This window comes from Myxocyprinus asiaticus, chromosome 40 (assembly GCF_019703515.2).
Source record: "Myxocyprinus asiaticus isolate MX2 ecotype Aquarium Trade chromosome 40, UBuf_Myxa_2, whole genome shotgun sequence".
NCBI classification, from domain to species: domain Eukaryota; kingdom Metazoa; phylum Chordata; class Actinopteri; order Cypriniformes; family Catostomidae; genus Myxocyprinus; species Myxocyprinus asiaticus.
Window position 1 is genome coordinate 22,610,464 of NC_059383.1, and position 14,578 is coordinate 22,625,041.

General features: G+C 36.7%; 1 protein-coding gene across 1 annotated transcript; it reads right to left on the bottom strand.

The window, feature by feature from the left end:
• Nucleotides 1–1,916: 1,916 nt before the first annotated feature.
• LOC127431118 (putative monooxygenase p33MONOX) lies at nt 1,917–14,154 on the bottom strand. The gene is made up of 9 exons (XM_051681388.1): nt 13,968–14,154; nt 10,402–10,494; nt 8,434–8,538; nt 8,031–8,224; nt 7,662–7,773; nt 7,434–7,558; nt 6,755–6,858; nt 6,493–6,647; nt 1,917–2,935 (listed from the first exon to the last, which is right to left on the bottom strand). Exons 3-9 carry the CDS (start codon nt 8,459–8,461, stop codon nt 2,724–2,726), a joined length of 930 nt encoding a protein of 309 aa, XP_051537348.1. The 5' UTR covers nt 8,462–8,538; nt 10,402–10,494; nt 13,968–14,154; the 3' UTR covers nt 1,917–2,723.
• Nucleotides 14,155–14,578: the final 424 nt, after the last annotated feature.

Genomic DNA, 14,578 nt, shown 5'->3' on the forward strand with positions numbered 1-14,578 from the left:
TTAGGGACTGACAATCTCAGTCACCATTCTCTTTCATTGAAAAGAAAAATAGATGCAATGAATGTAAATGGTGACAGAGGCTGTCAGTCCCTAACATTCTGCCTACATCTTCCTTTGTTTTTCACGGAAGAACAAAACCATACAGGTTGAAACAATTTGAGTGTGAGTAAATAACAAATTAATTTTAATTTTCGGGTGAATAAACCCTTTAAGTGTGATCTCAATCATGATTTGTGCTCATGCATCACAACCTGGAAGTATGTGGCTGTTTTATGAGTAACGTCAGCAATGCAATCCCTACAGTCAACTTTATGAAAACAAGAGAGAACAGAGCATGACCCTCCCAATCCATGAGTTCTGAACCCACGTCCACATGCTGCGGTCAGACTGTGATCTCAGAGCTCTATCACAGTGACTCATATACAAAAGAGCCCCTCACACTCGCCAGGCTGCACATTAAATCCAGACATCCCAGTGAGACCGCCAAATGTAGGAAATGACCTACCATGTCTCAGTGTGTAAAAGTACAACGTCGTTACAGAGAGATTGGAAGGGGGCTGTGGAAGGTGTGTGTGTGTGTGTGTGAGAGAGAGAGAGAGAGAGAGAGAGAGAGAGAGAGAGAGAGAGAGAGAGAGAGAGAGAGAGTGAGAGAGCGCAGGTTGGGTGGTAGGGGGTTGGACTTCCAGGAAAGCATGTTTACCATGGCAGCATCAGATGAGAGGAGACTGCCAATGAAGCAGCACATGAACTAGAGAAACCCCAGAAAGAGAGAAAAGACTGTGATGGATCAAATGTTGGATGCTAGTTGCGTAACTATTGTTTCTATCATGTTCTATTGTTTGTAAGAAAGATCTACTGGCATTAAATAATTGGCGTGGTTTTGATCATGTTGGAGGATAACATCTTCCGAAGAAAGCTAGTTTTTTTCATACGGTATTCAGTTTACCGCTGAAAATCTATTCCCATGATGGAATGTATATCTATGAAACCAGTATCTATGAAATCATTTTGAGAGGTCACTGCCTCCTTGTGGCAGATTTATATATTGCATGAGGGCGGGACAAATGTCACATGACCAATTGGGCAGGAACATTGTATACTGTGGCTACATCATACAGCCATTCACCCTAAAACAAATAATGATTTAGACTGCTTTTTCTAGACCCAGACAGACACATACATTCATAACCTTAAAATTATGAGGCAAACACATTTCCTTTTCCTTCTTTAAATATTTACTAAATCACCATAATGAAGAACTGACTCTTTGAAAAGACATTAAAAGATAAATATGTACTGCATTCAGTATGTCAGTATGTATAGATGCACAATAGCTTTATTTGTATTGTATTATTTGGTTTGGTAGCTTAGTTTCTCATTGTCTTATACACTTACTAAAATTAACGATGGTTTTACTATAGTAATATTGTAGTTTTATGTCTGTAGTAACTTTTTTTTTTTTTTTTTTACTTGGTATTACTATAGTAATACTGTATAATCCATAATATATAGTTCCTAAACCTAATTTTAGGTCGTTTATGGTTGCCTTGCCACTTGGCACATTAAAGGTGAAGTGACATTTTTTCCATGTTAAAATACTTTCTCCTCTCCCAGCATAATTTGCATAGACAACTAATAAGTTAGGTAGGAGTAATGTAGTAACCATGATTAATTTTGTGGTTTAATACAAAAACCATGATTACAGCAATAAAACCATGGTTAATTTTCATAAGTGTACTACAAAAAAAAAAAAAAAAAAAAGAGAGAGAGAGAGAGAGAACCCCACTATGGGGCAGAAATTCAGAATAACTTACTACCATACTGTAATTACGAATTTAATGCATGACTAATAGCAAAAAAACAAATGAAAACTCACTATGGGGCAGTAGTGGCACAGACAAATTTCAAGAGCAAGATGGCATTTTTTTATATTTATTTATTCATGTTTTGACAGATCCAACAAGATCAAAGTAAATGCATTCAACCTTTTGAGAAATTGAAACAAATTTTTTCACTTGTAACAAAAAATATAACAAATTCTGTTTGCAGAGCGGCTACATTAAATAAAATATCAGCCAAAAATGTTTCAGCCTTCAGTCAATTTAGTGCCCTCGTTATTTGTCAACCATCCACCGCATCAAAAGCGCTGCTTTAAACTTAACATAATTCATTACAGCTAAGACTTAAATTAAGTTATTACTGAACCCATTGTGTATTGATGTTAAAAGGAAACCACAATTTCATTAATGAATAAATGTGCTTGTTAACAAGTTCCAGCAAACCTTGCCACTACGTGACATTCTGCGTAAAATTCAACACATTAAAACAGTTTGAATTTGATCATCAGTGTTCATGTGAAAGTAAACTTTAGTCATACCACAGGACAGAAAAACATCAAGGCACACACACTCTTTGACATCCTAAATTATGTGACACTTTTAACGATAAATTAAAAGGCAAAGCAAGAATGAGGCTAACAACAAAAATGGCACCAACACAAGTGTCCGATCATACATGCACACACGACAAGTTTTTTGAGGGCTAACACTTATTAGACAGTAAAAAAAAAAAAATGGTGCTATAGGAAATGTGGGCATCATGTCCTCTTTGATGGGGGTAGGGCATTTAGAACTGCAGTAACCTGACAGCACAGAAGAAAAAGAGGATAGACCAGCTACAGGTTCACAATGTGTACAAGATGAGGTGAGGATTAGGAGTTCTTCTCAGAATCCTGAGGGCGTAAGCACGTTCATGTCCCGGTGTTTGAGTTTGTGAGGTCGGGTCGTCTGTCTCTTCCCCTCCATGGTGGGAATCTCCATCTTCGGGGGAGCTTTGAATTTGGAGGGGTCCTCGGACAGGCGGGTGGCCTGGGCCTTCATCACTTCCATTGGGGTTGGTTTCTGAGCACCCTTATAGGACTGCAGAGCAAAACCACCTGTGGAACACAGAGGAGTGATGGTTCAGCCTGAGGGTGTCAGCACTACACTGTTTCGTGATGGAAAGTGAAGTGCATCATCTGACGATGTTTAAAAAAAATGGATTTTTAAACTTTAAACATTGTTAAAAAATAAGCATACACATCAGAATAAAAAGCTATGCAGAGCTATATACCATTCTGTTGCATTGGACCTTGTGTCTGGCTGTCAACAGTTCTAGAACAGGTTTGTTCCCTCAATGGTTAGTAAACACAAATAAAGGGCTTTGGATTAACATGAGGAGGAGCTTGGGGATCTAAACAATAATGTAAAACAGGGCACAAATGATGCATTACAAAAGCTCACATTTCAGCTGTTGCAGCTTTGGAACGCCAAAGTCCTTGAATGAACCAACCCTCTAATCAGTTTTATTAATAAGGGTCTATAAAAGCAATAAAACATCTGAGGCTGTGCATTAGTTATTTTAGTGTGTAAGGGGTGTTCTTGTCTTCTCAAAAGGCTTACTGCTTTTATATATCAGCAGCAACAGCCCAATGCTCAATAAATAGATAAACATATTAATAATATTAAAATAACAAATCTTGGGTCAATTTCCCTGAAAAATGTAAACACTGTCCCTTTGGCGCTGTAAAAATTAGGGCCGTTTTCAAAAGTACCAGAATTTTGATGCACCAAAAAGCAAATAAAGGCAGCATAAAATTAATCCACAAGACTCAAGTGGTTAAATCTATATATTCAGAAGTGGTGTGATAAGTGTGGGTGAGAAACAGATCAATATTTAAGTCCTTTTTTACTACCTCCCTGCCCAGTAGGTGGTGATATAAATGAAGAATGCGAATCACAAAAAAAAAAAAAAAAAAAAAAGAATGTGAAAGTGGAGATTGATAGAAAAAAAGTACTTAAATCTTGATCTATTTCTCACCCACACCTATCATATCACTTCTGAAGATATGGATGTAAACACTGGAGTCATATGTATTACTTTTATGCTCCCTTTATGTGCTTTTTGGAGCTTCAAAATTTTGGTACCCATTCACTTGCATTGTGGGGACCAACAGAGCTGAGATATTATTATCATGTGTTCGGAAAATCTTTTTTTTTTTTTTTTTTCCTGCAATTCCGTTTGGTGACGCTAATGGTGCAGAGCACACATGAGAGTAAAAAGCTCTTTAGCTTTAATGGAATTCAACTGATATGATAATAATGGTAACATGGGCATTATTTGAGTAAATTACACTGCTTATTTTTATGATTCTTTGCAACATACTGTAGATTGTTAAAATAGATTATTTGAACTTAAAAGGATAGCTCACCCAAAAATGAAAATTCTCTCATGATTCACTCACCCTCATGCCATCACAGATGTGTATGACTTTGTCTTCTGCAGAACACAAATTAAGATATTTAGAGGAATATTTCAGCTCTGTAGGTCCATACAATGCAAGTGAATGGGTGCCAAAATGTTGAAACTCCAAAATCCACATAAAGGAAACATAAAAGTAATTTATATGACTACAGTGGTTAAATTCATGTGTTCAGACAAGAAATGATAGGTGTGGGTGAGAAACATGAATTTTTAAGTACATTTTTTGTCATAAATTCTCCTTTCTATCCATTAGGGGGCGATATGCAAGAAGGATGTGAATCACCAAAAACAGAGGGAGGAAGAGAAAGTTAAGGTGGAGATTGATTGAGCAGGGAGGATAATTTATAGTAAAAAAAATTTTAATCTTTTTCTCACTCAGACCCATCAAATCTCTTCAGAATATATGGATTTAACCACTAGAGTCATCTGGAGTACTTTTATTTTGCAAACCTTTGCCACCCATTCACTTACATTATATGGACCTACAAAGCTGAGAAATACTTCTAAAAATCTTTGATGTTCAGCAGAAGAAAGACATACACATCTGGGGCCTCATGTATAAAACATTGCGTAGATTTCATCCTTAAAGTGTGCGTACGCACAAAAGTCAGATTTTGCGTACGCACCAAAAAATTCAGATTTATAAAACCGTACGTACGCCAGAACCTGCACATAGTCCCCTTAATAAATCCCAGCTAGCGGAAGATTGTGCGTACATGCACGTGATTCATTCCCCACCCCGTCTCCTCCCCAAAATAACCATATATGGAGTGTACAATGCCTGTTTTTACTATGCATATCCTCATCTGCATACAATTACTATATGCATTTCACCATCCAGACACGTGATTACTGCATTTAAAGGTACGAGAAACTGTATTATAAGAGATAAGACTTTAATGTCACATGCGCCCAAAGGTTAGATGCTGCACCATGAAGAAACATTATTTATTAAGATATGAACTTGTTTTCAAAGAATATATCTTGAATATCCCTTGGAAAATGTTTTTATCTTTGCAGACATAAATCTAACCTAAGCAATTTTGCTTCTCAGAAAACCTTTTAAGTCGTTTTAAGGGTGTTTTTATTGAGAAGTTAAATATTTAGTACTGGAAACAAAAACAAAAAATATTAAAATTATTTGTGCAGAATTGTCTGCTATCATCGGATTACTAAGATTTTATATTTGACTGGTAATTTATATATATATTTTAAAAAAACAGCTGAACAGCAAATGTACTTTTCATAATGTTTTTATCAGACTAGAACGAGCGTTTCATTGCGATGAGGTGTCGGGATGAGGTGGAGCAAGCAGCACATTTGATGTGCACTGCTGTACCTGTTTGCAGCTGTACAATACTGTTTCTGATGAGACATGTCTCTCCAATGATCTGTTCGACTACTGAATGTGGACAGCAGTGCCTGTCTTTACTGTCTTATTTACCCGAGCCATTTCTCATCAGTCAGAATCAAGTGCTCATCGCATTACAGATAATCTTTATTCAAACACTGTACTTATCTCAGTACATGATTGTAATAGAACACAAAATATCTCAAACTCAGAAATCTTCGCTGTCATTTTTAGTTACTGTATGTTCCTTCTCTATGATGACACGGGAAAGTTCTCCAAACGCAGTGCATCCCAAACCAATATTTCCCTTTTACAGCTTATATTGGAATGCTTTTTCAATTAGTTACATAAAATAATATAGCCTACTATCGGCTTCATAATGATTACTTCTGTTTCAAGTGCTTAACTACATAGTTTTTTATCCTAAATGTGAATTAAATGAAAATCAGAGTTTATAATCAGTCTGTTCAGTTCATTATTTGTCCAGCTGGAGTCGCCAATTCATACACACCAGTAAAAGAGTGCGTACGCACAGTCAGGAGTGTCCGGACGGTGCGCACATATTTACGCCAAATAATTTTTTATAAATCACGATATGTTTGTGGGAAATTACTTACGCACATTTCAGTGCCCATTTTGTGTGTACGCAATGTTTATACATCAAGCCCCAGGTATGGCATGAGGGTGAGTAAATGATAAGAGAATTTTCATTTTTGGGTGAACTAACCCTTAAGTGTGGGTTATAAGGAAATTTTGTACAATTAGAGAGAATATGCATTGTGGATTCTGAACATGTAAAGGTGTATAGTGTAATGCACCTGTTAAGACTGGATTTGTACCTGGATCAGTGGTGGACATGCTGACTTGAGGGCGAGGTCCAAAAACACTCCAGCGCTCAACAGCTCCATCACCTGTTGCCAGGTCTATACTGGAGCTGGTACTCATTTCAGATCCTGTGAGGGAGGCAGTGGAGCCTTGACTGTTGAACCAGCCCCTGTCACACACACACACACACAAAAAATCCCACCTCAAGTCAGTTTACTTGATGCATTGATAAATACAACACAAATGTCACTGTCAAGCTGTGGACTTCATCAGTACCTGCGTTTCTGTTTAGGTGATGACTGAGGGGTCCCGGAGGGCGTTGACTGACCAGAGGAGGGCTGTTTCTCTTCCTTGGCATCCACACTTTGCACCTGAAGTTTCTATAACATCCCAAGCACACAGTTTACAATTCTAAAATGAGAAAAACTATGACTGGTTGAACTTCAGACAGAAACAGCGAGGTGAAACCTGTTACTAACGCTTATTTCACTCTGGAAACAATTTAATTCTTTTCAAGTAATTGTTCACAAAAACATGAAAATTCTGTCACCATTTACTCACCCTCATGTTGTTCCAAACCCATTTGCCTTTTTCTTCTGTGGAACACAAAAGGAAATAATTTAATTAATGTCCTATTGGCAGAACTGGCAGTACATAGTGACTTGGTTTATAATGTCTGCCTTTGTACTGAATTCAGCCAAAAGGATATTAAATTATTTCCTTTTGTGTTCCACAGAAGAAAGAAAATCATACGGGTTTGGAATAACATGAGGATGTGTAAAAGACATGTTTTTCACATTTTGGGTACACTATTCCTTTAAGATGATAATGCTGAGTGAAGCGATTATGTTTGTACAATTCTTAAAGTTTGGAATTAAAGGTGTGATTGCATGGAAAATAAGACAATTTAAACATGTTGCCATTTGACACTAATGTATAGGACAAGTCTGCCTACATGCATTGACTCTGCCAAACGATGGTAGCGGGCCTCGTCAGCAGTCAGACCTTTGTGTGGAGTATAGCCTGTATCTGTCAGTCCCACCTGCTTCTCGAACTTGAGTATGCTCTCCTGGGTCTGCTCTACAACACAAATCAACAGCTCAAATTACGATGACCTTCCCAAAAACAGCATTTCACACCGTCAAATATGGTCAATCAGGCAGAATCTTCATAAAGTTCTTACTGATGATGAGGGAGTTCATGACAGAAGAGGCTTTGGCTTTCACCACAGGGACTGAAGGTTTAGAGGATTCAAAGGTCGCGCTTTGTTTTACCCCTCCTTCTGATTCATCCTCCTACACATATACAGGGGATACCAGAGAAAATGTTGGCACTAGGCTACCAAATCAAAACCTCATATTGGATTGTACTATACTGTTTCTCAATCATGTTAGGTCAGGCAAATTGAGATAAACACTAGCAGAAATTGCATAATGAAATATGTCTACTGTAGCCATCAAAGTATCAGAGTTTGTGGAAAGAAAATTAACTTCTGGACACTCAGGTTGTGCGTTCCCACAGGCAAATCATAAGACAACAAATGGAAACACACCTCAGCCAATCGTGCAAACTTCCTTTCAGGGATAACAGGTTTCTTCCACAGGTTGTTAATATTAATGTTGGTTGGAGGCGGAGACATAGGCCTCTCCAGATTATCGTCATAGCTGAAAGCTCGGCGGGTCATCCCAATGGGGATGGACATCCCTCCGAGGAGACCCTCGGTGATGCCTGAACCTGCTTCTAGGGCTGAGGAAAAACAGCACAGCATTGTGTCAACAACATCTGCTCAGACAGACTCAGACTACTGTGTTTAAAAAGAGGAACTGATATTAAAAGACACCAATTATGATTGAATTCAAAACGTAATGTTCAATTGGTATAAACTTTTGGCAAGTATCTTAAAAGTTAATTTGCTGCATTGCAAAGTGGCAAAGAAACTGGCCTTTCTGCTTTACCTGGAAGGTCTCCAGGTCTAGACACCATGGTTACTGAATGAAGTGTTTGTGTTAGACCAAAATGAAAGGCTGGTTAACCCAATCAGATGAGAGACTGGATCAAATCTGTAGAGGAAATCAAGAGGAATAAGGAAGTGACATTTTAACCACACAATATTTCAGACAAGGGGCAAAGAATCAACCGTCAGTCTCTGATTAATCATTAATGAGACACAGTTCTGCAATCCTCCAATACAGCATTGACTCTGCATCAGTTTGAGCACATGGTCACAAACCACCAGTACCACAGGATGAATGGCCTAGATACAATTATCTGCTATATTATTATTCGTCCTGGTACAACTTCTTGGGAAGACTTATTTAACATTTTTCCCAAGTGGTGGCCAATATCGAACCATATGTTCACAAGTCAGTGTTAGTATTCTTAAGGTAGTATTGCCTTGCAAAGTGCAATGGCAGTAGATAATGGGTAAACTTTAATACCATTTGAATATAATAATAGTCATACAATGTGTATTTAATTGTTTATGAACTGGCCCCATTCACTGGCATAGCGGCATTGTAAGTGCCTTAATGTAACCATTCAATTTTTTTTTTTTTTTTAATAAACAAGGGATGATGTATATTGTAAAAAATATATATTGTGGTAATCAACACTGTGCCACAAATGATGTCAATTGAGCTTAACCTGTATTGAACCAGGAGCATTCCTTTAAAGGTATTCTGGATGGTTGTTTATTGGCCCTAAAGCAAAAGAGCCCACCCCAGGACTCTATGATATTGGTCCCTAGGTATGGCTCAGGTCCCTCCTTTCAATATAAGTCATGGGGAATTTTTTCACTTGTTTTATCAGTTTCACCATGCGAAAAGTTGTAAGTCTGTTTGTTTATCAAAGTATTATTACCACACATCACCTCAAAAAGCAGCACAATTTGCAGTATCATTCATGTCCTCAGCACAAATGGAGCACCAGTGTGTAAAATTTAGGATTAGGTGTTGTAATAGTAATGTTAGCACCACTACTAAGCAATATTGAAGATGAAAATTCTCTTATCATTTACTCACCCTCATGCCATCCCAAATGTGTATGACTTTCTTTCCTCTGCTGAACATAAATTAAGATTTTTAGAAAAACATCTCAGCTACAAAAAGCACATAAAGGCAGCATAAAATTAATCCATACAACTCCAGTGGTTAAATCCATATCTTCAGAAGCAATATAATAGGAGTGGGTGCAAAAAAGATAAATATCTAAGTCTTTTTTTTTTTTTACCACAAATCTACCCTTTCAACAGCCCTCCAATGCGCATTTACCAGAGAATAGAGTTCTTCTACTTTTTTTTGTGATTCACATTTGTGCATATCGTCATCTACTGGGCATGGAGGAGAAAGAAAAAAATGGAAGAATAAAGAAAAAGAATACATCATATTTGCACAACAGCCCAGTAGGAGTCGATTTGCAAGAAGAATGCGAATAAAAAAGAAAAAAAAAGAAAAAAGAAAACGAACTCTCGTGAACATGCATAGGAGGGCTGTTTGAAAATAGATTTATAGTAAAAAACAAAAACAAAAAAAACAGCTTAAACATTGATCTGTTTCACAGCCATACCAATCATATCTCTTCTGAAGATATGGACTTAACCACTGGAGTCATATGGATTACTTTTAAGCTGCCTTTATGTGCTTTTTGGAGCTTCTGGCCACCATTCACTTGCATTGAATGGCTCAACAGAGGTGTAACATTCTTCGAAAAATCTTCTTTGTGTTTCACAGAAGAAAGAAAGCGATACACATCTGGGATGTCATGAGGGTGAGAAAATGATAAGAGAATTTTCATTTTTGGGTGATCTATTCGCTAAGAAAAACAGGCTTGATGAGAATCCACAGCCAGTGTCATTTCAGCATCACAATTATTTAATTTGCCGTGTTTTTGTTTTGTTTTTCCTTCACAAACTTGACATTACTTACCAGTGAAGGGCAACTGAGGCTCCATAAACTGACCCTCACAAACTGAAGATTGCTCACTGAGCATTGCGGGACACCAGTAAGAAACACAGAAAGCTGGAGAAGAACCAAAACATGGAACTGTTATGACTGAGGTCAAAATAAACTAGCAGACTTGGATGATAAATATCAGACTCTTAGCCACTTTGAAAAACAAGATGAAGAATAAGGTTGATTTTACAATAGACATTCGGCAGGCAAAGTTAGGGAGTGTCTCTAAAGTGTGAAATGGACAAAGGCTGGTGAAAAACAGATTACTCTGTGGCTATAAAAACATGTGTAGCTTTATTCAGATGTAACTTAATATTGTCAAACAAGTTAAGTAGAAATATATGGCACAAAAAAAAAAAAAAATGTAAAGCCATAAATGGTTTATTCCCTAGGATATGTAATCATGTTACAACAATATAATGTAACTGAAACTGCATTTAACTTATAGCTAACAGAAATAGATGAATGTCAGACCTCCTATAGCACATGTATACACAACACCTTTCCACCTTACATGACTTTTGTTTTGGAATAGTAACTTTTATAAATTTTATGATTTTTAACTTTTATTTTCAAAAATAAAACCTGTGTGTCACCTGATGATGTCAGACCACCTGTTATACATTTACAAACACCTGACACACATCTTACATGACTTGGATTTTGGAGATATCATTTTGTGTTTCTTTTATGAATTTCTGAAATTTTAAAATCCATATAACTTCCTAGTCATGTGACCTAGTGATGTCAGACCTCCTGTAATGCATTCACACACACACCTGACACACATCTTACATGACTTGGATTTTGGAAATATGATTGTGTATTTTTTTTATTATTTTTTGACATTTTCAAATCCATATAACTTCCTGGTCATGTGACCTGATGATGTCACACCTATATATTTACAAACACCTATAACACATCAGTGATGTCACACCACATTTAATGCTTTCACAAACACATCCTAACCATAATAATAATTAAAAAAAAAAAAAAGTTTTAGAAATATCCTCATTTGGACTTGGTGCATAACATTTTGTAATTTTACGTGTCTACGTCACACTTATTAGGCCCTTATATTAATTTAAGTAGTAGCACTGACAACACTCGTAATGTAAAAAAGCCTACAATAACAACATGTTTTTACTTTGAATAGCTCATTACTTACCTATGTACTTACACACTAATATTGTCACGATTCACTGTTGTCTGCCCTGTGTTTTGCCCTGTCATCTGTTCCCCCTGGACTACACTTCCCATAATCCCCTGCCCTGATCACTTCCAGCTGTTCTCTATTGTTCTCACCTGTGTTTCATTTAGTCTTTGTGTGTTTGTGTGTATATATATATATATATATATATGCCCTGTTGTTTGTCAGTTGTTGTAGATGTATATGTGTTTTGACATCCTGTTTACTGACCAGTTCCATTCGTTGATGTTTCCTGTGTTTACACTGTTATTTTGTACTTTTATTTCTTTATTATTAAAGTTTGCCGCACCTTGATCCAGCCTCCCGTGACCTCCTTCCTCATGTTATAAATATAAAGTCCTAACAGTTGAATTGTTACAGCTGTAATTGCAGTGCACACAAATGCCATAGGAAAGAGAGAAAGAAAATCATGCATGTACGATTAAACTTGAACGTTGGTTATGCATGTAACCTCTGTTCCCTGAGATGAAGGGATCGAGACACTGTGTCCCTGACGCTATGGGAAATTCCTCTCTCAACGACCTAGTTGAAGCCCTTTGTACAACAATGGCAATTCTAAAATTGGCAATGGTGTTTCAGCCCCGTCCCTTTAAGCGCACAGTTAGCCTATATAAACAGGTGCGAAACCACCATTTCCTCAGAATTTTTCGACTGAGAGACAAGGATTGCAATGCTCGCACCTCGAAGCTCTGGGTCAGTAGTGCAGCCAGCTTATGCAATGTTTCGTTCCCTTCATCTCAGGGAACCAAGGTTACATACGCAATCGAGACGTTCCCTTTGGATTATGGCCTCTGAACATTGTGTCACTGATGCTATGGCCAGGAAGTTATATGGATTTGAAAATTTCATAAAAAATACACAAAATCATATTTCCAAAATACAAGTATTGTAAGATGTGTTATAGGTGTTTTTAAATATATTACAGGTGCTGTGCCATCATCAGGTCACATGACTAGGAAGTTATATGGATTTGAAAATTTAAAAAATTCATAAAAAAATACACAAAATAATTTTTCTAAACTCGTGTAAGTTGTGTGTCAGGTGTGTGTGTGAATGCATTACAGGTGGTCTGACATCACTAGGTCACATGACCAGGAAGTTATATGGATTTGAAAGTTTCACAAATTAATAAAAAAATCCACAAAATCAAGTCGTGTAATATGTGTGTCAGGTGTTTGTAAATATATTACAGGTGGTGTGACATCATAAGGTGAAATGAACATATTAAATTGATTTTAGTATTTTATAAATAAATAAAACTGTGTAAGATATGTAGCAGGTGTGTATAAATACATTGCAGGTGATGCGAGATCTTTAGGTTAAAAAAAAAAAAAAAAAGCCATAAAGTTAAACAGATTTATTTCATTAAAGCATTCAGTTTACATTAAACAGTTATAACAGGTATAAATAATAAGACAATTAAAAATTATCTAAATTTAACAATTTATTTACCAACATAAACAGATGTATAAAAAGAACCACTTTTTAATGTAGTAATGGAATGATGCATATCTTAACTGATATTTATGCGTTTTGTACTTTTCAGACACTCCCTAACTTGGATTGCCATCTTTGGGATCACTCTTTTGCGTTTTTCACTTTTGATGCTTAAAACAATTACATTTATCGAATAACATCATAATTACTTTTGCTATTATGAGTTACATCTGTACGAGACACAGCATGAACCGCCACTATTTTGCAATTACATACCAATTAATGTTAAAGGAAGAATCGAATGTCTAACGAATATCCAACATAAAAACAACTTTACCGCAGCCGAAAAAACATCTAATTAAACAATTTCGACCAAGTCTTTTCAATAAGAGCGCTTACCATAATCCAATATGACAATGCAAAATTAAAAAATGACAATGATCATTATTATTAACAAAAATAATTACTCGACAGTGAAGCAGCTGTTCTGACTAAAGACATACAAGGACACAGCAGACCTGTAGGCAAATGCAGCTGAACAAGGTCTGTTATACTGCATAATGCATTATTGAGGGGTAGCAGCAGTTGGGCGGATGATGTTATATAATGCTGCTCACTTGCACAGCACTGAACTTCGATACATAAAATGGTAACACACTACAGCAACTAGTCTAACATTACCTCGAACGTATTTTACCAAACATTATTACTGTCAGGTTTGGAAAACTGAAGATTAATGCTGACCGAAAACAATACCTCAAACGTGTCAAATACGGCGTTGAATTATATGTAAATAAACTCACTGGCTGTTCAATCCAGTTTCGACGACTTGAAACCGGTTTAATGAAAGCGCTCGCGAGCACAAAACACACACATCAATCGTGTTTACCTGCTGAAATATTCCTCTACAGCAGCTAGCAGTCCTGAAGATGTATTGAGGGCAGCTGTAACCCAACGGTTAAATTCCACATCGAAGATCTTTCAGAAGAGTCTGCCTGTGTGTCTGCCATAACTTCCGTTTATTTGGGTCTCTGAGCCAGCAGCAGTAAGGGTTCAGAGAAAAATCGGCAGCTGGCATCAGTCAATGGCAGGAGGAGGTACCAGCCAAAATAATCTCCAGTCACTGCCTACTTTTTCTAGAAACCATGTTGTATTCGGAATGTTGTTGGATGACAAAAAAAAGTTGAATTTTTCATTAACGTAATGTTGATTCTGTGTAAATTCTTTATCCATATATGTAAGTGTATGAAGACAAAACCTTATTTCTCTGTATTTAGAAGTGATTTTCTTTGTAGCTATTTTCCATCACTAAAATGTATGAAGAGTAAACAGGCCTGCAAACTTGTTAGGATGATAAGAGACTTTGGTGTACTGGAAGATGAATGAAAAGACCCATCTTTGTACATAATTTATTTATTTATTTATTTATTCCGTTTATTTGTGTGCCTTGCTGTACTGTTTTATTTTTATGTTTTTTACACTTACGAATGCCATTATAAA